Source organism: Pseudorca crassidens, chromosome 1, assembly GCF_039906515.1.
Source record: "Pseudorca crassidens isolate mPseCra1 chromosome 1, mPseCra1.hap1, whole genome shotgun sequence".
Lineage (NCBI taxonomy): Eukaryota > Metazoa > Chordata > Mammalia > Artiodactyla > Delphinidae > Pseudorca > Pseudorca crassidens.
In genome coordinates, this window is record NC_090296.1 from 31,775,598 (window position 1) to 31,800,941 (window position 25,344).

A 25,344-nucleotide genomic window follows, 5' to 3' on the forward strand; every position below is an offset into this window, starting at 1 on the left:
AGAGCCCAAGCCCCACACCAACACCCCCACCCAGTGCCCCACCTCTACACTCGGAGACCCCCTCCATCGAGCTGGGCCTAAACCCCACCCACACACGCTCACTCAGGGCCCTACCTCCAAACTCCGGAACTCCACTCTCCAGAAGCTGTCCTTTCCACATGCTGCCTCTCCCCTTCTGCCAGGTGCTAAGCAGCGGCCCCGCCCCACACTTGAACGTCACCCTGCCTAGGCCCCGCCCCACGCTCAAACATCATCTCCCCCAACCGCCTATGTCCCACCCCACCCTAAACCCAACCCCTGCCTAAGTTCCACCCCCCAACTAAACTCCACCCCCATAGACAAGGCTTTTTTTTTTCTTTTCTTTTTTCCTCTTTTAGATTAGGGTTCTGTTTTACCTTGTTGATTCATTGTTGTTGATTTTTTAATTTTTCCTAATAAATCTTTTATTTTCCTAATTTTATTTTATTCTTTATCCTTTGTTAGTGATCTCTCCTTTTCACTTGTACCCTCCACCCTTTTTTTCTGCTGTGGTTTTATTTTACCCTGTTGCAGTTGTTTCAATTATACTTTTATTTTTCCTAATATATTTTTTAACGTTCTAATTTTATTTTGTTTTTTATTCTTTGATATTGTACTGATCCTATTTTTTCTTTCTTTCTTCCTGTTTTTTATCTCTTTTTTTCACCACGCCACAAATTTTGCAGGATCTTGGCTCCCAGGCCAGACGTTGGGTCCAAGCTCTTGTGGTGGGAGCTCTGAGTCCAAACCACACTAACAGAGAACCTCAGACCCCAGGGAATATCAATCGGAGTGAGGTCTCCCAGAGGTCCTCATCTCAGCATCAAGACGCAGCTCTAGCCAACTGCCTGCAAACTCCAGTGCTCGATGTCTCAGGCCAAACAACCAGTAAGACAGGAATACAGCACCACCCAACAACAACAACAACAACAACAAAAAATATGTTACAGATGAAGGAGCAACGTAAAAACCTACAAGGCCAAGTACATGAAGATGAAATAGGTAACGTACGTGAAAAAGAATTCAGAGTAATGATAGTAAAGATGATCCAAAATCTCGGCAACAGAATGGAGAAAACACAAGAAACATTTAACCAGGATTAGAAGAACCAAAGAGCAAACAAACAGCGACGAACAGCACAATAAACGAAATTAAAAATATTCTGGAAGGAATAAGAGAATAACTGAGGCAGAAGAACAGATAAGTGAGCTGGAAGGTAAAATGGTGGAAATAACTGCCAGGGAGCAGCATAAAGAAAAAAGAAGGAAAAGAATTGAGGACAGTCTCAGAGACCTCTGGGACAGCATTAAACGCACGAACATTCACATTATAGGGGTCCCAGAAGAAGAAGAGAAAAAGAAAGTGTCTGAGAAAATATGTGAAGAGATTATAGTTGAAAACTTCGATAACATGGGAAAGGAAAGAGTCAATCAAGTCCAGCAAACAAGGAGAGTCCCATACAAGATAAACCCAAAGAGAAACACGCTGAGACACATATTAATCAAACTATCAAAAATTAAATACAAAGAAATAATATTAAAGCAGCAAGGGAAAAACAACAAAAAACATACAAGGGAATCCCCATAAGGTCAACAACTGATTTTTCAGCAGAAACTCTGCAAGCCAGAAGGAAGTGGCAAGACATATTTAAAGTGATGAGAGGGAAAAACCTACAAGCAAGATTACTCTACCCAGGAAGGATCTCATTCAGACTCGTTTGAGAAATTAAATCCTTTACAGGTAAGCAAAAGTTAAGAGAATTCAGCACCACCAAACCAGCTTTACAACAAATGCTAAAGGAACTTCTCTAGGCAGGAAAACAACAGAAGGAAAAGACCTACAAAAACAAACCCAAAACAATTAAGAAAATGATAATAGGAACATACATATCGGTAATTACCTTAAATGTAAATGGATTAAATGCTCCAAACGAAGACATAGCCTGGCTGAATGGATACAAAAACAAGACCCGTACATATGCTGTCTACAAGAGACTCACTTCAGACCTAGGGACACATACAGACTGAAAGTGAGGGGATGGAAAAAGATATTCCATGCAAATGGAAATCAAAACAAAGCTGGAGCAGCAATTCCCATTTCAGACAAAACAGACTTTAAAATAAGGACTATTACAAGAGACAAAGAAGGACACTACATAATGATCAAGGGATCAATCAAAGGAGAAGATATAACAAGTGTAAATATTTAGGCACCCAACATAGGAGCACTGCAATACATAAGGCAAATGCTAACAGCTATAAAAGGAAAAATTGACAGTAACACAATAATTGGAGGAGACTTTAACACCCCACTTTCACCAATGGCCAGATCATCCAAAATGAAAATAAATAACGAAACACAGGCTTTAAATGACACATTAAACAAGATGGACTTAATTGATATTTATAGGACATTCCATCCAAAAAAAACAACAGAATACACTTTCTTCTCAAGTGCTCATGGAACATTCTCCAGGATAGACCATATCTTGGATCACAAATCAAGCCTTGGTAAATTTAAGCAAATTGAAATTATATCAAGTATCTTTTCCAACCACAATGTTATGAGACTAGATATCAATTACAGGAAAAAAACTGTAAACAACACAAACAGGTGGAGGCTAAACAATACAGCACTAAATAACCAAGAGATCACTGAAGAAATCAAAGAGGAAATCAAAAAATACCTAGAAACAAGTGACAATGAAAACATGATGACCCAAAACCTATGGGATGCAGCAAAAGCAGTTCTAAGAGGAAAGTTTATAGCGATACAATCCTACCTCAAGAAACAAGAAACACCTCAAATAAACAACCTAACCTTACACCTGAAGCAATTACAGAAAGAACAAAACCACCCCAAATTTAGCAGAAGGAAAGAAATCATAAAGATCAGATGAGAAGTAAATGGAAAAGAAATGAAGGAAACAATAGCAAAGATCAATAAAACTAAAAGGTGGTTTGTTGAAAAGATAAACAAAATTGGTAAACCATTAGCCAGACTCAACAAGAAAAAAAGGCAGAAGACTGAAATCAATAGAATTTGAAATGAAATAGGAGAAGTAACAACTGACACTGCAGAAATACAAAGGATCATGAGAGATTACTACAAACAACTCTATGCCAATAAAATGGACAACCTGGAAGAAATGGACAAATTCTTAGAAAAGCACAACATTCTGAGACTGAACCAGGAAGAAACAGAAAATATAAGCAGACCAATCAAAAGCACTGAAATTGAAACTGTGATTAAAAATCTTCCAACAAACAGAAGCCCAGGACCAGATGGCTTCACAGGCGAATTCTATCAAACATTTAGAGAAGAGCTAACACCTATCCTTCTCAAATTCTTCCAAAATATAGCAGAGGGAGGAACACTCCCAAACTCATTTTATGAGGCCACCATCACCCTGATACCAAAACCAGACAAAGGTGTCACAAAAAAAGAAAACTACAGGCTAATATCTCTGATGAACACAGATACAAATATCCTCAGCAAAATACTAGCAAACAGAATCCAACAGCACATTAAAAGGACCATACACCATAATCAAGTGGGGTTTTTCCAGGAATGCAAGGATTCTTCAGTATACGCCTATCAATGTGATAACCTCATTGTAGTTTTGATTTGCATTTCTCTAATGATTAGTGATGTTGAGCATCCTTTCATGTGTTTGTTGGCAATCTGTATATCTTCTTTGGAGAAATGTCTATTTAGGTCTTCTGCCCATTTTTGGATTGGATTGTTTGTTTTTTTGATATTGAGCTGCATGAGCTGCTTGTATATTTTGGAGATTAATCCTTTGCATTTGCATCGGCCATCATCAAAAAATCTACAAACGATAAATGCTGGAGAGGGTGAGGGGAAAAGGGAACCCTCCTGCACTGTTGGTGGGAATGTAAACTGATACAGCCACTGTGGAGAACAGTATGGAGGTTCCTTATAAAACTAAAAATAGAACTACCATATGACCCAGCAATCCTACTACTGGGCATATACCCTGAGAAAACCATAATTCAAAAAGAGTCATGTACCACAATGTTCATTGCAGCACTATTTACAATAGCCAGAACATGGAAGCAACCTAAGTGTCCATCAAGAGATGAATGGATAAAGAAGATGTGGCACATATATACAATGGAATATTACTCAGCCATAAAAAGAAACAAAATTGAGTTATTTGTAGTGAGGTGGATGGACCTAGAGTCTGTCATACAGAGTGAAGTAAGTCAGAAAGAGAAAAACAAATATCATATGCTAACACATATACATGGAATGTAAAAAAAAAAAAAAAGTTTCTGAGGAACCTAGGGACAGGACAGGAATAAAGACGCAGATGTAGAGAATGGACTTGAGGACACGAGGAGGGGGAAGGGTAAGCTGGGACGAAGTCAGAGAGTGGCATGGACATATATACACTACCAAATGTAAAATAGATAGCTAGTGGGAAGCAGCTGCATGGCACAGGGAGATCAGCTCGGTGCTTTGCGACCACCTAGAGGGGTGGCATAAGGAGGATGGGAGGGAGACGCACGATGGAAGGTATGTACATATGCGTATAGCTGATTCACTTTGTTATACAGCAGAAACTAACACAACACTGTAAAGGAATTATACTCCAAAAAAGGTGTTAAAAAAAAGAAAAAGCAAAGGAACTGGGAAAGGAAAATATCAGAAGATGATGATGTGCCATTTTCAGAATGTGCCCAGCTGCCTGTCAGATATATAGGACTAAACCTTACAAGAAAGGTGAAGACTGTGCCATAAATCTGGACATAATTCATATACAGCAGGGGCAACAAAGTAATAAAAGAGGATGACTTCACTGGCAAGGAATTACAAACTGAAAAGAGGGCCAAATAAAACCCTAGAGAGTTCTTGTAAATTAAGAGGTAGTCAAAAGAACAAAGAGGCATCAACAAAGGAAAATAAAGTTACTTGCAAAGTAGCATAATCATGAGGGTAGTATAAAGTAACAGATCGGCAATGAGGAAAACACAAAAATGGAAGAAAGTATTCACAGGTATTTAAATGATGCAGCACTCACAGAGAATGAAGACTAAGAACGTAGATTTGGCAATTAGAGATTATTAGCCCACAAAGACTGTAATTTCAATACTGTAACGAGGAAAAGAGTATGGATGGATCTTGAAGAAATGGAGCAGTTGACAAAGGTGGTTTACTCCAGATGTCTATAAATGGAGAGAGAAAAGAGAAAGGATAGCTGATGGTATAAACAGAACTAAACAAATAGTCTTCAGGATGGGAGAGGGTTCCGCATGTGAGTATGTATCAGGCAAATAACCAGTACTGGCTAAGAAAGGAAAGAAAACAGTCCATGTTACCAGGGCACGCTGATGTGGCATGGAAAGTGAAAAATTTGGTATTTGATTCTCCCATTTATGGAAAGCTTAAAATTGATAACATTTGGTATTTTAGAACCATTATTTAAACAAAAGCAAAGGGACACTGATCTTCTGCTCTGTGTCCACAAAGAATGTATATGCTAGTTTTGCCATTATTCTATCTACCAATGATGGATCTTAGTAATTTCACCTACATAATAGAAGACTTAAAATATGAGAGTAGGACAGTTTCATTTTCTTTTAATTTATCAAATGAATTTCAAGAACTCGAATTCTTGGGAATTCCCTAGCGGTCCAGTGGTTAGGACCTGACACTTCCATTGCCAGGGTCTGGGTTATAACCCTGGTTGGGGAACTAATATCCAGAAAGCCATGTGGCATGGCCAAAAAAAACAAAAAAAGAAAAGAAAAAGAGAGAGAGAAAAAAAGAATTCGAATTCTTATTTTTTTATTTTAATACAAAAAAAGTTTTTAGGAAGCTTCATTCATATGTCATTATTTTTTAAAGTTTACATGTCCCTTTTGTTCCTTTCCCAATCTTAACGTAAACGTCCAAGGAAAATAAATCTAAAAATTATATTCTTACTATAATTCAATGAGTGATACAAAACCTTCTGCTTTTTAACATAACTATGATGCTAAAGTCTGAAGAGAAGGGAGATGCTGGTACCTTAAGTAGTGAATATTGACAGCTGGCTATCACCAGGCAGAACTGGAAGACCCAGATATCTCTGAAGAAGCCTTGTATGAGAAGAATAGATCCCAAAAAAGCCACAAGAATAGCCAAGATGACAGCTAACACATTTTCCAGGATCTCACGATTTCTGTAGACAGAAAAATTTATGAGTAAGTATATCATCATTACAAGAAATTAATCAGAGTGCAAAAAGGGAAGACATCAATATGAAGTTCATACTATACTTGTTAAGATTTTTTTTAGTACTGGGTTTGAACAAGGTTTTGAATCATACTGAAAAGGTATGTTCAGTTTAGATGGAAAACTGGCACACATTCTTATGTGCAAATAAAGCATGCTACAGTGGACTGTGAATTTCTTATTATAATACATAATACAGTTTCAATTTCTACGTTATAACTTTACTCTTCTTATCATCTGCTTCTCTGTCAAGTTTGTTGCCAAATAACTGAACAACCTGAACGGAAAATAAAGGAAATATACAAAGAAACAAGTTCGAAAAACAAAATCTCAAAAGAGTTTCTAGAAAATTAAATTGGAAACATTTATATGACAAAGTTTGTAACCAAAGTTTGATACCAAGTGGTTTCATTTCCCATATCTAAATCATCTGAAATAATCAGAAATCTTACTAAAATTACTTAAACACAGGCTCTTACATATGTTGAGAATGAAGGCAGTGATAGACCATCAATGCTGCCTCTATCGAAGTTACTCAGACAATTCTATATTTTACTAAACTGACACTGTAAAAGAAGCAGTACGATGTTCAACATACTACATACAGCAATGAAGATAATTTTTTTTAATTTATTTTATTTTTTAGCTGCACTGCACAGCATATGGGATCTTAGTTCTCCGACCAGAGATCAAACCTGCACCCCCTGCATTGGAAGAGTGGAGTCTTAACCACTGGACTGCCAAGGAAGTCCCTGAAGATGACTTTTATAAATCATGCCAAAAAATAAGAATCTATCTCACTTCTTGGGGATATTTTATTCACAAAATGTTAAGTATGTGCTAAAACTCTTGATTTTAAAGAATATTTACTGACACAGGAACATGCTCAGTACATTTGCTATACAAAGAAAGGAGGACACAAAACTGTATACGAAGATACAAGTTCTATTACTTAAGAAACATACATATAAAGGTTTAAAAAGACAATATATCAATTGGTACTACTAATAATGGTTCTCTCTGGGTGGAAGGATTTGGGCTGGCCTCTGTCTTAAAATCTTTCTACATATTTAATAAAGAATTGTTTTCATAATCATAAAAACATTTTTATTTCTTTATATTACATCAATGCACAACTTATAATCAATTGACCTAAAAAATAAAATTCACAAACATCTCTGTACTATTTCACTTGATAGTTCTCCCAGATTAAAACAAGTTCAATAGTAATTTCAAATCAATAAATGAAACACTGGTATTTTCATTTGTTCTCATATGGCAGTTGTGGAATTCCAGATTTGCCGAATCCAATGATCCCTGTCAGCCCTGTTACACTACATTCTGTCCATGTCGCTTGTCACTGAACACATGCTCTCCCTTCGGCTTTTGTTAGTTTTTAATTTTGATGAATCCAATTTATCAATTTGTTTTTTCATTGATCTGTTTTTGATGTCACATCTGTGCAATTTTGCCTAATCCAGGGTCACAAATCTTTTCTCCTACGTTTTGCTTTTTTCTGAAGTTTATGTTTTAGATTTCACATTTAGGCCTATGATCCACTCTGAGTTAACTTTCGTAATATGATGCAAGGTAATAAAACAAATTCTTTCTTTTTCTTTTCTTCTTTTTTTTTTGCATATGGAAATCCAATGTTTCTAGCACCACTTGTTGAAAAGCTTATCCTTTCTCCACTTCACTGATTCGGGATATTATTTGGCACTATCTAGGCCTGGAATTTTCTTTATGGGAAGGTGTTTAACTACAATGCCCATTTATTTAATAGATATAGGAACATTAAGATATTGTATTTCTTTCAGAACTTTGATAATTTTTATCTCTCAAGAAATTTGTCCACTGTCAAATTTATTTACATACAGCTGCTCATAATATTTTATTATCCATTTATTACCTGTAGAATTACCTGTAGAAAAAAATTACCTGATATCCTAGCTCACATTCCTGATATTGGTAATCTGTAACTTTTTTTTTTTTTTGTCCTGATCAACCTGGCTAAAGTATATTACTTTAATTGAGCTTTTTGGTTCCCTTGATTTTTCCCTACTGTCTTCTGTGTCCTCACTGATTTCTGCTTTGTTCTTTATGATTTTCTTTCTTCTGCTTTCTTAGGCTTAATGTGATCTTCTTTTTCTAGTTTCCTAAGAGGGAAGGTGAAGTCATTGAATTGACTTTTCTTCTTATTCAGTGCTATAACTTCTTCTAAGTACTGTGTTAGTGGCATCACAAAAATTCTGATTGTGTTTCACTTTTATTTAGTTCAAAATATTTTCTAATCTCCCTCTTGATTTGTCCTTTGACCTATGAATTATTTAGATGTATTTAGCTTTCAAATATTTAGGGATTTTCCAAGGTTCTTTTGTTACTGATTTATAATTAACTCCGTGGTCAAGGAACACACTATATAGGACTCAAATCCTTCTAAATTTGATCCTTATATTATGGCCCAGAATATGGTCTATCTTGGTAAATGTTCTGTGTGCACATAAAAAATGTGTATTCTGTGGTTATGAGTGGAGTGTTCCATAAATGTCAATCAACTTAGGTTGGCTGACAATTATATCTTTGTTGATTTTCTACATACTTGTTCTATCAATTATTGAGAGAGGTGTGTTGAATTCAACTATAATTGTGAATTTATCCATTTCTCCTATTTCTATCAGCTTTTCCTTCAAAGCACTGTTTGAGATGTAGAAACATTTAGGATGGTTAAATCCTATGCATTAATTGACCATTTATCATTATAAAATGACCTCCTTTTACCTTGGTAATATTCTTTGCTTTGAAATCTACTTTGTCTGACATTAATTCAGCCACTCTAGCTTTACTGTGATTAGTGTTAGCATGGTATATCTTTTCTTTTTTTATATTTAAAGTGCATTTCCTGTAGGCAGCAAAGAATTGAGTCTTGCTTTTTTTCTCCAATTTGACAATTTCTGACTTTTCCAACTATCATACTGTCATTTATCTTCTGTCAATCTGTTCTTGATCTCTTTCTTTTTCTGCCTTATTTTAGATTAAGAGAGTAATTTTTATGAATCTATTTTATCTCCTTTATTTTTTTAACTTACCTGTTATAACTCTTTCTTTTGTTACTTTAGTAGTTGCTTTACTATACGTTTTATGACAGTCTACTTCAAGTGACATAGTATAAGTATACGTACAGTATAAGCAACTTATATTTAATTCATATACAGTATAAGAAACTTATAGTAGTATACTCTTATATGCCCCTTCCTGTCATTTATGCTATTATTGTCATGAAATTTACTTTTACTTATCTTATAAATCACACAATACATCATCATTATTATTATTATTTTTAAATTTTTTTGCTGTATGCGGGCAGCTCACTGTTGTGGCCTCTCCCGTTGCGGAGCACAGGCTCCAGACACGCAGGCTCAGCGGCCATGGCTCACGGGCCTAGCTGCTCCACGGCATGTGGGATCTTCCTGGACCAGGGCACGAACCCGTGTCCCCTGCATCGGCAGGCGGACTCTCAACCACTGCGCCACCAGGGAAGCCCCATTATTATTTTTGTTTAAATATCCAATTATGTCTCAAAGAGATTTAATTAGTAAGAAAAATTTTTACATATTTATTCATGTAGTTACTTACCATTTACAGTGATCTTTTATTTCTTTGGGTAGGTCCATATTTCCAGTTGGTATTACTATCCTTCTGCTTGAAAGACATCCTGTAATATATTTTGTAGTGTGGGTCTGCTTGAAAAACTTCTTTCAGTTTTTCCTAGTCCAAAAATGTCTTTATTTCATCTTGGTTTTTGCAGTTTTGTTGGCTATAGAATTCCAGATTGAGTTTTTTTCTCCTTTCAATACTTTAAAAATGCGGCTCCATCATCTCCTCATTTGTATTTTTTCCAACAATAAGTCTGATGTCTTCCTTATTCTTGTTCCTCTGTACAAACTACATCTTTTTTTCTCTTGCAGTTTTTAAGATTTTATCACTGGTTTTGAGCAATTATGTGCCTTGGTATAGTTTTTTTCATGTTTCTTGTACTTGAGGTTCATGGAGATTCTTCAATGTGTACATTTGTACTTTTCATCAAATTTAGAAAGTTTTCCACCATTACTTCCTCAAATTTTTTTCTCTCTTCCTGTCTCCCTTGGTTTACTTTCATTTTGTATATTCTTTTCATTGGCGGATGGGAGTAGGAGAATGATTCTTTTTTCTTTGTTTCACTTTCAATAGTTTCTACTACCATGCTGTCAGCTTCACTTACATTTTCTTCTGTAATGTCTAATCTACAATTAATCTCATCCATTGTATTTTTCATCTCAGACATTTTAGTTTTCATCTCTAAGTGTGACTTGGGTCTTTTTTCTTCATATCTTCCATATCTCTACTTAATTTTTATTAACATGCGAAGTACACTTATAACTGTTTAATGTCTTTGCTAATTCTAATATCAGTGGCAGTTACAGGTTGGTTTCCTTACCTCCCTCATTATAAATCACATTGTCATTTCTCTGTATGCTTGGTAGTCTCCGACTGGAGGCCAGATATTGTGAATCTTAACTTTTTATGTGGTGAGAATTTCTGGATTTCTACAAATCTTGTTGAGCTTTGTTATGCTACTTGGGAACAGTTTGATCCTTTCAGGTCTTGCTTTTATGACTTGCTAGGTGGGTCTGGAGCAGTGCTCATGCTAGGGCTAATTACTCCGCACTTCTAAGGCAAGACTTTCCTGAGTACCCTACACAATGCATCATAAAGGATTAATTATTATGGTGGGTGGGGACAGGCACTATCCCCAGCCCTGTGTGCCAGGCACTGTCCCTCTGTTTCTTTCACATCATTCTGACCCTGGCTTCCTCATATACATTCTCTTACCAATACTCTGCTGAACAGTTGAGGAGACCCACGAAAAGTCTCTGAGGTTATCTCTCTGAGCAGCAATCCTCTCTCTGATGTTCTATCCTACAGACTTGAGCTGCTCTAGTCTCCCTGGACTCTGAGCTCCATCTCCTCAACTCAGGAAGTCTGCTGGACTCTACTTAAGTACCACAGCCTGGGGACTCTCTTAAGGCAGTAAGGTGGGCTCACATAATTTGCTTCCCATTTCTCAGGAATCACGGTCCTTTTCTGTCTTATTTCCAGTGTCTTGAAAACCACTGTTTCATGCATTTTATGTTTTGCATTGTTTCAGGTAGAAGAGTAAACCCAGTCTTTGTTACTCCATGTCAACTAGAAACAGCAGTTGGTCACCAAGTTCATAATTGACTAATACTGTTTACTATTATACCTTTTATAGTTAGTCATATTACATATAACCTTACGGTCATTAACATCTCAAATTCTCTGGCTTTTAAGTACAGCTGCATGATTCTTAATGATAAAAGCATTTTTTTAAATAAACATATTAAAATTGCCACAAAAAAAGCTTTTAATAGATTCAGGAGAGTCCATGTTTGGGAGCCTTACTAACTTAAGTTTTATCTCAAGAGAACCAAAATAGAAAACACCTTCCAACATGGAAACCAAGTCAAATACTCAATGGGTAATTGAATACATTTCAATTTAAAAATAAAATCTGCATATATCTTTAATATCACACTATATTCTCACCTATCAAACAGGGCCAAAAGTGTGAGTCTGTCAAAGTTAACGCCGATCCACAGCTGGGGCAGGATCCAAAAGCGGTAATAGTGTTTAACTTTTTGGGCAGCTTCTTCTGTTGGACCGTAAGTAGCTGCCAAATCAGGGCTCAGGTCAATGTCTTGTTGCTCCAACAAATCTGTATCGATGGTCAATAGTCTGTTCAGTCGAATCTGTGGAAGAGAGAGCTAAAAGAAAATCGGCATTGAAAGGCTTAAAGTGTCTTCAATCAAGTCATGCTTCAAGGGCTACTTAATCAGCTTGCAAATTATCTAAACCTCCTTAATTCTCTACACTAGTCCACTCCTGTGGATATTTTATGATTGTTAGAAACTACAGAAGGTGACAAAAGGAAGTGAACTACAACAAAGGCCTTTTGGAAAGATTTTACTAGGAAGTATTTGAAATTTTAGTATTTTATGATTGTATAGCTAGTGAATCCATTAAAATCACCAACAGGGAATCATTAGCGGCTTCCCTTCTCCCTACCCCTTCTCTTCTCTCATTAAGCTATGAACCTCACTACTGCGTCAAATCTAAGCTCCTCTGCACTGGATTCAATGCCTTCAAATCTCAATTCTTCGTACAGTCTCTTATCACTGTTACTGCTGTTTTCAAATCCCTCCCACACTCCTTTATTTCTGTTTTGGCAGGCTGCTCATCTGAGGCTATACAGGATATTACCACATTACATTTGTTTCAGCTTCAACTCATCCATTCACCAGTTTCCCCTTCCTCTGAAAGAATCCAAAGTTTACTGCATTTAGCATAGCACTAGCCAGTATTTTGCTGTCTCAAGGCTCTCATACCATTTAACAGTGGAAAATACTAATATGCGATTTTATATAAAGGACTTGGGCAAACACAGATTTTGGTATCCGCACAGGGCCCTGGAACCAATCCCCTGCGGATACCAAGGGATCACCGTAATCATTTCCCCATTTCTGCTTTCCTGTGGAGTTTCCAGGAATACACTGCAGCAGAAGAGTAGGGACAGTCTTTATTTTTCCTACACAGGGGTGGGGTATAGTCAAGAAAATATGTTTCTTATATATAACAGCCATTTCTGTCTCTAAGCATTGATAAATAGCTCCCCAAACACTTTTTTTCCCTTATCCTCTATGCCAGGGTTTCTCAATCTTGGCACTACGGGTACTTTCAAGCCAGATAATTCTTTGGGTGGGGGCTACGCTTTCCACTGTAGAATGTTTTACAGCATCCCTGGCTTCCACCCACTTGATACCTACAGCATCCCCGTGGTTGTAACAAGCAAAAATATTTCGAGACATTGCCAAATGCTGAAAACTACTGTTCTGTGCCAATTCACATCTATGGTTTTAAAACCCTGCTCACAACTCATCATCTTCAGGAAGCCGCTAATAATTAATCTCTTTGGCACTAAATTTATCTACACGTACCTCATATCTCTTAAATATTGCTTATAAGAATTTCAACTGTTTTATCTTTTCTAACCTCGATATATATATTTTGATATACATCACACAAAGGCAGTGTTATCTTTTTAAAATATACCCACTGCTTCTCATAGGGCAATTTTTTACACAGCGATAACATCACTCAGCACACACACTGGTATATGAATAACTAATAGTTAACCAACAGTTAGTAGATAAGTACCTAATCAGTTAGCTATGTACCAAAATCATAATGTTCAAAATGAAGTTTTAAAATGGCACAGTTAAAAACGGCACAACCAGATTATGACACTGGTGAGTAAACAGACCTCTATGTACCCTCAAAAGTGTAATTACTGATTCATAAATAGCTAATTAAACATCACGGTGCTTTACGCTTGTTTGTTTCTTAACAAAGGACTTATGAGAAGAGATCCACTATGGGACAGCAAAGGTGATTTTGCCAGTTTTCAACAAAATTGATATGTTGTAACCTCATCAATTTTCTGATTTGTATAGCTACTTAATCTGAAAATACAGCGTTTTATAAAAATAAAGGAAAACCTACCACATCATGTGGATAAAATCGAACTGAGGTAGAACTGGATACATGTGAATCCGTGTCACTAAAGAAAAATGAAGAAGACTTTAGGGAATAAACAGCTTGTCAAGTAGTAGAAAGAAAAATAAGTCTATTGACAATTACATGATACTTACACTGGCTACTTTTCCATGTAAAGTTCAAAGTGCAAAATCGAATTTTCCTAGAGTTGTGATTAGGAGCATAGCCTCTGGGTCAAAGTATCTATATTCAAATCTCCTCAACAACTGAATGAGATCTTGGACAAGTTATCTAACCTTTTTATACCTCAGTTTCCTCATTGGTAACATAGGATAAAAGTACCTCTATCACAAAGTTCTTGTGAAAATTGTTTAAGAAAGCAATTAACATATTGCCAGGAGCCATAATAAATTTAACCTATGATATAATAGTCTAGAACGTGACAATTCAGTTTCCACAGTTCAGTCAAATTTAGATTTCAAAACTTAAGACCTTACCACATTTATGGTGTAAGGAATTGTTCTTATCTTGAACTATATTAAACATAATAAAGTGTTCCCATTGCTCCATCCTCCTATTGCTTCCACTGCTACAAAATCATCTAAACACTCCAATCATTTTTGAGGGGGTGAATTCTGAAACTGGACTGAAGGAGCTTTATTAAAGAGTACAGTTTCTGAAATGTTCTATCTTTTCAGCATGCTAAGCTAAGTGATCACAAGACCCTATTGCTTTAAAGAGACCCTCAAAACTGAAAAAACTGCCCATAGATATGTAACATATAAATAGGTGTGTCCCACTATTAAATGGAAGTCCTAAAATAAGAATCAAATGACTCTTGTGGAAAAAAAGTGAGCTAATCAATCAACAATGAATTTCAATGCAGCAATTTGAATAGATGAGTAAGATTAAAATTTCAGAAAAAATTTAACACATTCTAAACTATAATTGATTATGTTATACGATCAAGATTTCTATTTCTTATTTGCTTTCCTCCTAACTTCTCTCTTATCTTACATAATTCCTTCCTGAAGGAAGGAGAGAAAAGAAACTAAATGCAATGTATGACCCATATTTTAAGAAATTCCTCCTTCTTACAGCTGGTAAACACATTTTAAAAACAAAATGAAAGATAATCATTTAAAAAGACACTTGACCAAAACCCTCACACAGAAATAAAAATTTGAAATTACACAAAGAAAGAGAATCGATGGGTTTGAACTTAGCTGTGTAAATATTTTTCTAGTAAGTTTTTTCCATCATGCAATATATATACATAGTTAAATTTGAAATTGCGGGAAACCGCTGTCCCATGGTAAGATCTACAGGAAATTTTTACTTAATTTTTTTTTAATACATAATAGCTTTTGTTTTAAGAATAACAGCTTTCTTTTTTTCCACAGCAAAAAATTCTACTTTAATTCTTTGGCGACAAATGCATAATGACAATTTATTTAAGCCAATATAAACAAATGCTTTCAAAATAACTTTTCTATCTCAACGCTTACAAACTTTAAAAACGGCAAACATATGCAAGTACATACACTCTCCTAATATGACTTCACACGTACCAGATATTGGATGCTCTTCTTGCTGCTGGTTCAAAATTCACAAGTGACATATCACAGCCACCAGTCTCATAAAGCGTAGAAGAGAACTTACCTAGCAAATAAATGATTTTTTTAAAAAAGCCATTAGAATACTCAGAAATTTTCCTTCATGAAACACTAATTTTAAGCTTGTTACAATCTAAGAAAATGTACTATAACCTTCTTTTTCCAAAATATTTAAAAAACAATGATCTACATGTAATTCAGCATGATGTGAATTGAAAAGGAATGCTAAACAGTGGGGCAAAATGTCAACATACATAATCAGGTGTTACAAGTGATTTAAGTCAGCTTCGTAATAGCAGTCTCCTTCTCTTTTCTCCTCCCAGCACATTCTCAATTCAAATTATAATACAAACAAACTGAATGTTGTTTAAAGGTCACCTGACCACTACTTACAAGTGGTGAGTAGCCATTTGGAGGGCTGCTTAAGTTTTAAGATAGCTCAAACTGCAAGACAACAAATTTATGTGATTACCTTCAGAGTTTTTTGGTTTTGTTTTACTTTTAAGAAGAAATGAAAAGTATCAGAATGGATCTAAGGAAGTTCAATGAATGAAGCATAATAATGTTGGTGACAAACTACAGTATTCAATGAATATTAATAGTTGTATGATTCTACAAGAACTCTATGAAAGAATTTAGGAACACCATTTTCTGTAGCCAAGTATCTACAGAACTGATAAAAGGCTTAGAAATTTTATTGGTTGCAAAAAATATAGGTTTGAAAAAAAAACTCTCTTAAAATGAACTGTATAACGTAAAATGATTTCTGATAATGGAATTTTAGAAACCTGAATACTGTCTGAAATGCATGCTGTACTTTGAAGATCTATGGTAAGCCATATCAATGGTGGGTAGGGAGCATAAATGAATGAATATAAATTTCTAGTAGGACAATAAGATGAGGTATATAACTGCAACTGTTTGGATCTAGTCCAGACTGCCTTTTGAGTATTTATGAGGTTTTTGTTTTACTAGCTAGAACTACCGAGGTTATAAATATGAGAAATCTAAAGGGCAATTTCAACTTGATGACAAGGCTAAAAGACTTCTTTTCCATGACTACAATGAAAACAGTATACAATAAGAATTTTTATTTAAGTGAAATCCTTGAAAAATGACAATAAAAGGCCCCCATAATATTCTAATATAACCAAGGGTTCACAGAACATTTCAACAATTACTTCTTTCGTCAAAAGGACTAGAATCAGAAAAAGTACTTTATTAAACAGGATTACTTGAGTACTTTCTATGAGTCATAATATTTTATCCTATTATGGTGTTTTCTGTAGTAGCATTTTTTTTGGTCAAAATACTCCTGAGATAAATTAGGGGAAAAGGCATTCTATGAAATGCTCAGCTCATTTGCTGTTTTTCAAAGGATTACTGAGCATGTAGATTACCTAAAACTCCGCTTTTTACACCCCTGTCTTCCAGCCATGAGTTACTCACTCTTCGCACCTCTAACAGAAACCAGAGCAGGGAACTAAAATGAAATGATAGAGTTTTTTGAAGTGACAGGGTGGGTTGCAGAAATTGTTAGTAAAGAAAAAAGTTTAAAACTGCCTTGACTGAGATTTTAAAATTATTTTTAAATTGTAACTTTTTATGCTGTGCTCTTTCCTTACTTATTAGCATGGATAATCAGAGATGGGCTGTGCTAAAATTAACTTAGATTAGCAGAAAAAAAGAAACACCTGATCAAAATCACAGATTGCATAAATGCAGAATTATAAAACCATATTAAATGACTAAATCAGAGTAACAGAGCTGGGCGGGCTTGTGTGAAATCCAGTAAGAATGGAATGCATAAATATTTGTGTTTATATCACATAATTTGTATGTATTTTTGAAATAAGTTAATTCTATATTCAGTAGAATTTAAATTATTGGAGTATATTCTGAGTATTTAAGCATTCCATGGGATTTTTAGTAATATAAGTCCTGTTCTTGGGATATTAAAAATAATACATATTTATATGCAACTGAAATCAACTAAAATATTACTCTTTGTAATTTTCAAATGAAACAGTAAAAGATGATTAAGTCATTACTGCAACTATGTTGTCTTTTATGTATAGATGCCTAGTATGAGACTTATATAGAAATGGGTGCATTTTAAATAAAAATAAAACACCCCCCCCAAAAGCTTTTCAGAAAGAAAGCTGGGAAAACTGAGTAGTTTTATTACTACATAAACCTACAACTACAAATCTACAACTCTGAATGCATACAAACCACGGAGTAACAAGGAGTAAAATTTAAACAAGGCATAAAACATGTCTAAGAAAAGGGCAGTTATAATTTTCAACAAACGTGCATGACTTCAACAGTGCTGTTTTTTTTCCTTAAGAAGTGTCTGTCTACCTACTAACTTTACAAACATGTCAGGTTCATAAAAACATACATGGCATATGTCAGAACAAACTAACTTGGTATTAAGGCTTCACGGTGTAGTCCCAACTTAACTCCACCAAAAGAACAGATCCTATGTCCCTCTTACATCTTTGGGCTTGGCCGCTGACAGCACTTCTGAAGTAACAAATTTTATTCAGAAGATAATTCAGAAAAAAAAATTACACTAAAAAGTGTTTAGCTTAAGGTTTCAGAGAAAAACTTAGTAACATTTTAATATATGAATATAATAATCTACTAAAGACATCTTCAAAAATAACCAAAACAGAAATAAGTACATACTGCTATTGGTTTATAAAAATTAATAATATCTTAAATTTGTACAAATCTTCTTAGCAAACCTAACAACTTGACATATACCTCATTTGAGATTAAAACCATAATCACAGTTAACCTTTCTGAACTAATAAGTAAATGTGCCCTTATTAATAACCCTATTTTAATAAGTATTCTGTATTTAGAAAAATACTTCCATTTAAATATTATTTCTAATGAACGTTAACTGGGAAGAAAGTAGAACATCAATGAAATATGTCCTCCTCACATGCATTATGATTATAAACTAAGTTATCTCCTCATAATTCAACTCCCAGGTCATAACTAATTATATCTAACAGTATGGCTCTGTCATGATTTTAAAAGAAAAACACAAACAAGATTGGAGGCTAGAATTTCAGACTTAATAATGACATTGGCCATGATATAGCATCTCTAAGATAAAGAAAAGTTAAGGCACCTGGTATTTCTGTTTCAAATATTCAATAATGACTGCTATTGTCTTCAAAAATTCAATTTAATTACACAAAACCCTATTTTTCTTGAGGTGGGAGAATTTCCAGTAACCACAGGTCAATACATAAGTGATGAACAAGAAGATAAGTAAAACTGAATACTGACTTAAGGAACAAGGACACTTGAAGCATTTCCCTGAAGTCACAAATTCACAATAAACACTGGGGACTTCCCTGGTGGTGCAGTGGTTAAGAATTTGCCTGCCAACGCAGGGGACACAGATTCGAGCCCTGGTCCAGGAAGATCCCATATGCCCCGGAGCAACTAAGCCCGTGCGCCACAACTACTGAGCCTGTGCTCTAGAGCCCGCGAGCCACAACTACTGAAGCCCACGCACCTAGAGCCCGTGCTCTGCAACAAAGAAGCCACCACAATGAGAAGTCCGCGCACCACAGCGAAGAGTAGCCTCCGCTCACCGCAACTACAGAAAGCCCGTGCGCAGCAACGAAGACCCAACGCAGCCAAAAATAAATAAATTAAATAAATAAATTAAAAAATAAAAAATCAAAACAAACACTGGCAAAACGCTGATAAGACACAGAAATTAATGAGATTCTCTAATTAGTCCTATCAATAAAACTCCTCACCACGTAGCACAAAGTTCAGTTAATATTGTGAGAAACCCTTAATGCATTCTTAATGTCACTCTCATTTCACTTATTTATCTTAGAAAGAGGTGGTTACCAGAAGGACAAATCATCCGTAGGGTTCCTTCAATCTTCCTAGCACCAACGACAAAGAAGGCCTCTTACATTTCTTGGACGATTTCCTTCTGTAGATCCCCACCCTACAGCCCCATTCATTCTGCATTCTCCAAGCCTAACCCTGATACACTGCTTGACTTCTCACTTTTCTAGCATTATTCTTAGCGCAAGGAGGGCCTACAAGAGCAAAGAGAGATAGAGACAAGGGAGGCAGCTTTACAGTGTTTTTAGAAGACAACTGGGGGACTACACACATCTCTATGACGAACTTGAGTACTCTACGAAAAGTGTCTTTTTCTGGTGGTGATGAGTATCGTGCTCACAATGCCATTCCAATGAATACATGACACTTCTAAGAGAGAAGGCCTTGACAAGTTCCAATTTCTTGGATAGCACCCCCCTTATTATGAGTGGTGCCTGTGAGTCTCTGAGGAAACATGAGTTTTCACCCAGACAGAAATGACTCATTTTACTGCTGCTTACAGGTTTATGGACCTGTTTCTCCCTAGACCAGGGATCAGCAAACTTTTTCTGTAAAGGGACAGATAATAAATATTTTAGGCTTTGTGGGCCAGATGGTCTCTGTTGCAACAGTTCGAGTCTACCGTTGTAGCGTGAAAGCAGCCACAGAAAACACATAAAATAAATATTTACTTTATTTACAAAACAAGCGTCAAGCTAGATATAGTCATCAGGCCATAGTTTGCCAATCCCTGTCCTAGACCAAAAGCCTTACTCTTATAAAGTCTCTTTAATTCTCGTGCTAAATGGAAATCAAGTCACTATGTTGCCCCTGTTCAACACTGGCAACCAGCCCTTCTTCCTAGAACGTGCAATGCTGTGCTAGGTTTTTAAAACAGGAGAAGAATAAGAAAAAGGGTAGAAATGAGAAGAAAGAGGTTGGTTTAGAAGAGAGCTTTTGAGTACTGGTAAGAAAAGACAGATAAAGTCTATGGCTTGGTAACACTGAAAGAGATTCATATACTGATATATTTTACTGCCATGGTCACTGTTCGCTAGTTCTGACTTAACACAACATGTCAGTTCAATAAGTGGAATCCCCAGATCAGGTGAACCTTCCAGAAGTGAATGTACAAGTTCACATTCTGATATAATTTCATCATCTCACATCTCCTTCAAAAGGGCAAGTCCTCCTCATCTTGGTAAAATAATCCATAACAATGACATTGATGACATTACAAATGATTAGATAAATAAACAAAAAAAAGTCACAGAATGGGAGAAGATATTTGTAATTTGTATCTGACACATTAGCTGTATCTAAAATATCAAAAGAACTCTTAAATGTCAATAAGACAAACAGCTTGATTTTAAAACTGAGTAAAAGATGTGGACACACTTCACAGAAGATATATAATATGTATAGTCAATAAACACACCAAAGCATCCTCATCATCCCTGCTCACAGCAGAAATGTAGATTTAAGCCACAATGAGATATCATTATACACCCATTAGGGCTAACATTTAAAAGGCCAAAAATAGCAAATGTCAGCGAGAATGGGAACAACTGGAACTCGTACATGCTGGTGGGAATATAAAATTACTTTTGAAAACATTTTAGACATTTTATTCATAAGAGCCAATACCTGGAAACAACACAAACTTGTCCATTGACAGATGAATGAATATAAAATATATAGTAAGCTCATAGAATGAATACACAGCAACAAGGAACATACTGCTAACAACATAATGAATCTCAGAAGCACCATGCTAAGTGCAAAACTAAACACAAAAGGCGATATATTGTGTGACTGCATTTATATGAACTTCTAGGAGAGGAAAAACATAATGACATAAAGCACACAGTGGATGCCTGTGGCCAGGAGCAGAGGAGGCACGGACTGCAACGGGGGCACAATCTTTTGAAGATAATGAAAATGTTCTGTATCTTGACTGTGGGATTTCACAGACGTGCACATCTGTTAAAACTCACCAAATTGTACATGTTGAATGAATACAATTTATCATGCCAAAATTATATGTCAACAAAGTTGATTTAAAAACAAACAAGGAAAAAAAAGACTAGTCAGGTAAAAGACCAAGTAGATGGATGAACATGAGACAGCATGTAGTCAGTGAAATTCCCACAAGTTACTAATCAAGGTTCTGGAGAATGAGGGACATTTGTTGTTTTGTTTTTGTGTTTCATTTTAAAAATATGACGCATCGAAAGATTCAAAAGCAGTATATGAAACGAAGAAAGTTCCCCACTCCCCACAGAAAGCCACTGCCAGGAGCAGTTTCTGTGTCTTCTGAACAATTTTTATCTACATTTTGTCCCAAAACAAATGGATCATTCTCTTCATACACACTTTCTAAAATTTACTTCTTTTGCTTACTAAATAGCTTACCTTTTCATGTCGATAACACATATATATCAAGTTCTGAACATTACAGTTATGTTCATGAGTAATACATCAGGGTTTCTCTAGTAACAGACATTTAGATTGTTTACAGTTTTCCAAATTACAAGCAATGCTACCACGAATATCCACGTACATATATCTTTGCATTTTTGTGAAACTTGTGGATTAAAATATATCGGCATTTTTGGTCTATTGTTCTAAACCTCCCTCCAAAAATGTTCAATCTTGTAGTGGACTATTTCACCAGACCCTTTCCAACAATGGACATCACTACACATTCAGTAGATGAAAAATATCATAATCCTATTTTTAATTTGCAATTTCAAAAATTATGAGCAAAGTTGAGCTGTTTGCCCATAATTGCAAGCTACTTGTAACTCTCAACTTTTCTAGTAGGTCACTGATCTTAATCTTACTGATCTGAAGCGTTTATTGTCTTACTGTGGCAAAGACTGATGTCTGGCCTCCAGTATGCATCTTGTCCTTATCCCTCCTGAAAATAGGACCTTCCCCTCGCTGAATTTCAGCTGAGCCTATGTCTATCTACTTAGAGGCCTCTCCCAGCCTCTCCTGAAGCTAGAAGTTGCCACATGACTATGTATGAGCCCATGGAAGGCAGGAGAAAGTGACAGGCACAGTTCCCAAGTCACAGTCTGAAAGAAGAAGGCTAGCTGTCCTTGACCTTTTTTTAGCACCACCCTCCCCACTGCCCTCCTGTCTGGGGGGAAACGTCAACAACTGGAGCAGTCACTGTGGACCAAGCAGGGAAGCCATATGTGGAAGATAAAAGAACCAACCCATCTGCTAGGGACAGCTCCCAACAGACTGTTATGAGAGAAATGTAAACTTCTCTCTAATTTCAGTCACTGATGGGGGATGAGGGAGGGCAGGTCTCTCCATTAAAGACTCTACCTATATTCTAACTAATGCACATACTAGTCAAATTTAATTTAGAATCTTAAGAATGTTAATGTTAGAAAGCAGTTAATATAGTGCTTCAATGAATTCTTTACAACACAGACTGGCAAGAGACAAATCAGATATCTCAACCAGTCTCTGTTATCTACTGTAAAATTCCTAGAGTAGTTCAAGCATCCCCAACTTTTAAAGATAATGTGCCGGTAGTCTTCCCACAGTAACAATGATAAACTTCTGAGCATTTCCAGGAAATGACGGTTAGAGTAGATAAAATTTATCTAGGTTTATTTTTAATTTTAATATTTGTGGGGATAAAACAGACACTCTCAAACCCTGCCAGATAAAGTGTAAACAAACTTTCCATAAAGCAATTAAGAGTATACATCAAAGTCTCAATAATGTTTATTTCCCCTTGACGGATAATTCCATTTCACTGTATTTGTCCTAAGGATATAATCACAGATGTACAGAAAGGGCTGTGCAAAGGATGTTCAGCAGAGTGTTTATTACAATAGAAAATATCAGGACTCATCTTGAAGACTAACAATGGGGTTAATTAACTGGTTAAATAAATTGTAATAAATAATAATGTTAACAGTAATAGTGATGATTATTTATGTAATTTACTATTGCCAGGCATTGTTCTAATTGCTTTCAATATTTTAATAGGTATAATCCTCACCGCAAACCTATGAAGTATTATCACTATCCCCCCCTTTGATACCTGAGGAAACTGAGGCACAGGGAGAGAAAATAACTTGTCCAAGGTCACACAGCTAGGAAGTGGTAGAGCTCGCATTTGAGGCCAGGAAGTTTAACTCTAGAGTTCACTATTCTACACTACCTTTCATGTAGCTCTCAGTGATAAAATACTACGCAGTCTCTTAAGAACAAGTTAAAAAACAACATGAATAAATGTTCAAATGTGCTAAGAGAAAACAGCAAGAAGCAAAACTCATACCGTGACATAAAAGTCATACAACATCATCCCAGTTCTGTGTTAGAAAAGCATATACATGTATGCATTAAAAAAGAAAGGAAATAAAAATAAAATGTTAATAGTGACTATCTCTGCATGGTAAGACTGCAGATGACTTAATTTTCTTCATTTTATTTTCCAGTATTTGTAAACTTGTATTAGAACATGCTTTTCCCATCCTTACACCAAAAAGTATAAATAGAATACATCCCCCTAAATTCTTAATACTTCTTCCTTCCAGAGATAATGAAGCATTTTTACTGTTTCCATAAAAATAAACATTTTACTTTTGTTTATAAATACTGGAGATATGGGGATATATGTATATGTACAGCTGATTCACTTTGTTATAAAGCAGAAACTAACACACCATTGTAAAGCGATTATACTCCAAATAAAGACGTTAAATAAATAAATACTTTGTGTTGCCCTCCCCTGCAAAAAGGTCCAAAAAATAGAATTTGTATTCAAAAACAACAATAAAGGGTAAGATCAAGGTTGTTGCAAAAAAGAATATAACTTTTAGTTTAGATGAATGAAAAAGATCTACCATAACACAGGAGACTAAAGTATGGACTCAAAGGTCCCTTTAAAGCCATCTTGACTTTGTATTTATAGTAATGAGAAGTACTTAATGACAGAGCCCAAAATGTTACAGAGTAGTCCATAATAATATAATCTATTTTAAACACTAAGACAAACATAAAAATCACTGAAAGTTTTATAGATCATCTGAGTCTCTGCTTTTTAAAAAAAAAAAATTTAAAAGCCTCCAAATTGTATTTCTCCTTAATAACGCATAGCTGCTAGAAACTGCTTAAGAAGGTCAATAGGGTGTTGCCAGATTTCCATTAAATCTTTTTCTAGAGCTGATCACATTTTCAAGGTAGTAAGTTCTGTAGTAAAGCGGATTATCAGAAAGAATACCTTCTTTGTAAATACTTGTATAGTAATGAAATTTTTAAAAAACCTTAGAAAAATCAATTCATTACTCTTTAAACCTCTAATACATTAATGAAATTAAGAAAGTCTTAAATTCAGAGGAACACTACCTATGATATTTATATATTTTACATTTATGTCTTGATAAACATAGAACTCTATTGTCCTCATTTCTTGCCTGTAATAGTATTTTTATTTTTCACATGAAAATAATTTTATATATACTTCTCAAAACATATCCTCACCACCACTAATTTCATACACAGAAAAAAAAAAAGACAAATTTTCCTGTTTGATCCCATCTAGAATACTTCCTCTGAGATGTGATATATATTGAGTTTAACTATCAATTATAATAACCTGTTTCATCACTACATCAATTTACTACTCTTAATTCACAAGCGGAAGCCAGGATTAACATAAAAACTGTCTCTTGTGTGACTTACCTGGGTAATAAGCAAAAGCTTGTTTTATTTAGTAAAACTGCAGTTTAATTCAGACTATAGTATGAAATCAACTGCAAATAAGTTCAACGAAAGGCTGATAAAAAGAAAATTAACCTTTAGAATGTGGTTTTTACAAAAAGAGTAACATGTTACATTGAAGGATTTGAGAAATTCTTTGATAGTAATTTCCTTTTCAAAGATTTTAACTTCAAAACTTACCCATCACTTACATAATTATTTAAACAAAGTTTCCATGGAAATGAAGTCTAGA

General features: G+C 35.3%; 1 protein-coding gene across 6 annotated transcripts in view; it reads right to left on the minus strand.

Annotated features, from left to right (window-relative positions):
• The window catches only part of PCNX1 (pecanex 1), a 171,087-nt gene that overhangs the window by 68,144 nt on the left and 77,599 nt on the right, over window positions 1-25,344 (minus strand). For 4 of the 6 annotated variants that reach the window (XR_010942113.1, XM_067731811.1, XM_067731797.1 and 1 more), the window contains 4 exons: window positions 15,444-15,534; window positions 13,879-13,936; window positions 11,866-12,083; window positions 6,055-6,208 (listed from right to left, as the gene is read on the minus strand). Coding sequence is in view for 5 of the 6 variants with exons in the window: in XM_067731811.1 (XP_067587912.1) it covers window positions 6,055-6,208; window positions 11,866-12,083; window positions 13,879-13,936; window positions 15,444-15,534 (521 nt within the window). In the remaining variant the exon portion in view is untranslated. The remainder of the gene's footprint in view (window positions 1-6,054; window positions 6,209-11,865; window positions 12,084-13,878; window positions 13,937-15,443; window positions 15,535-25,344) is intronic. The other 2 variants (XM_067731819.1, XM_067731833.1) reach the window with 1 other exon arrangement.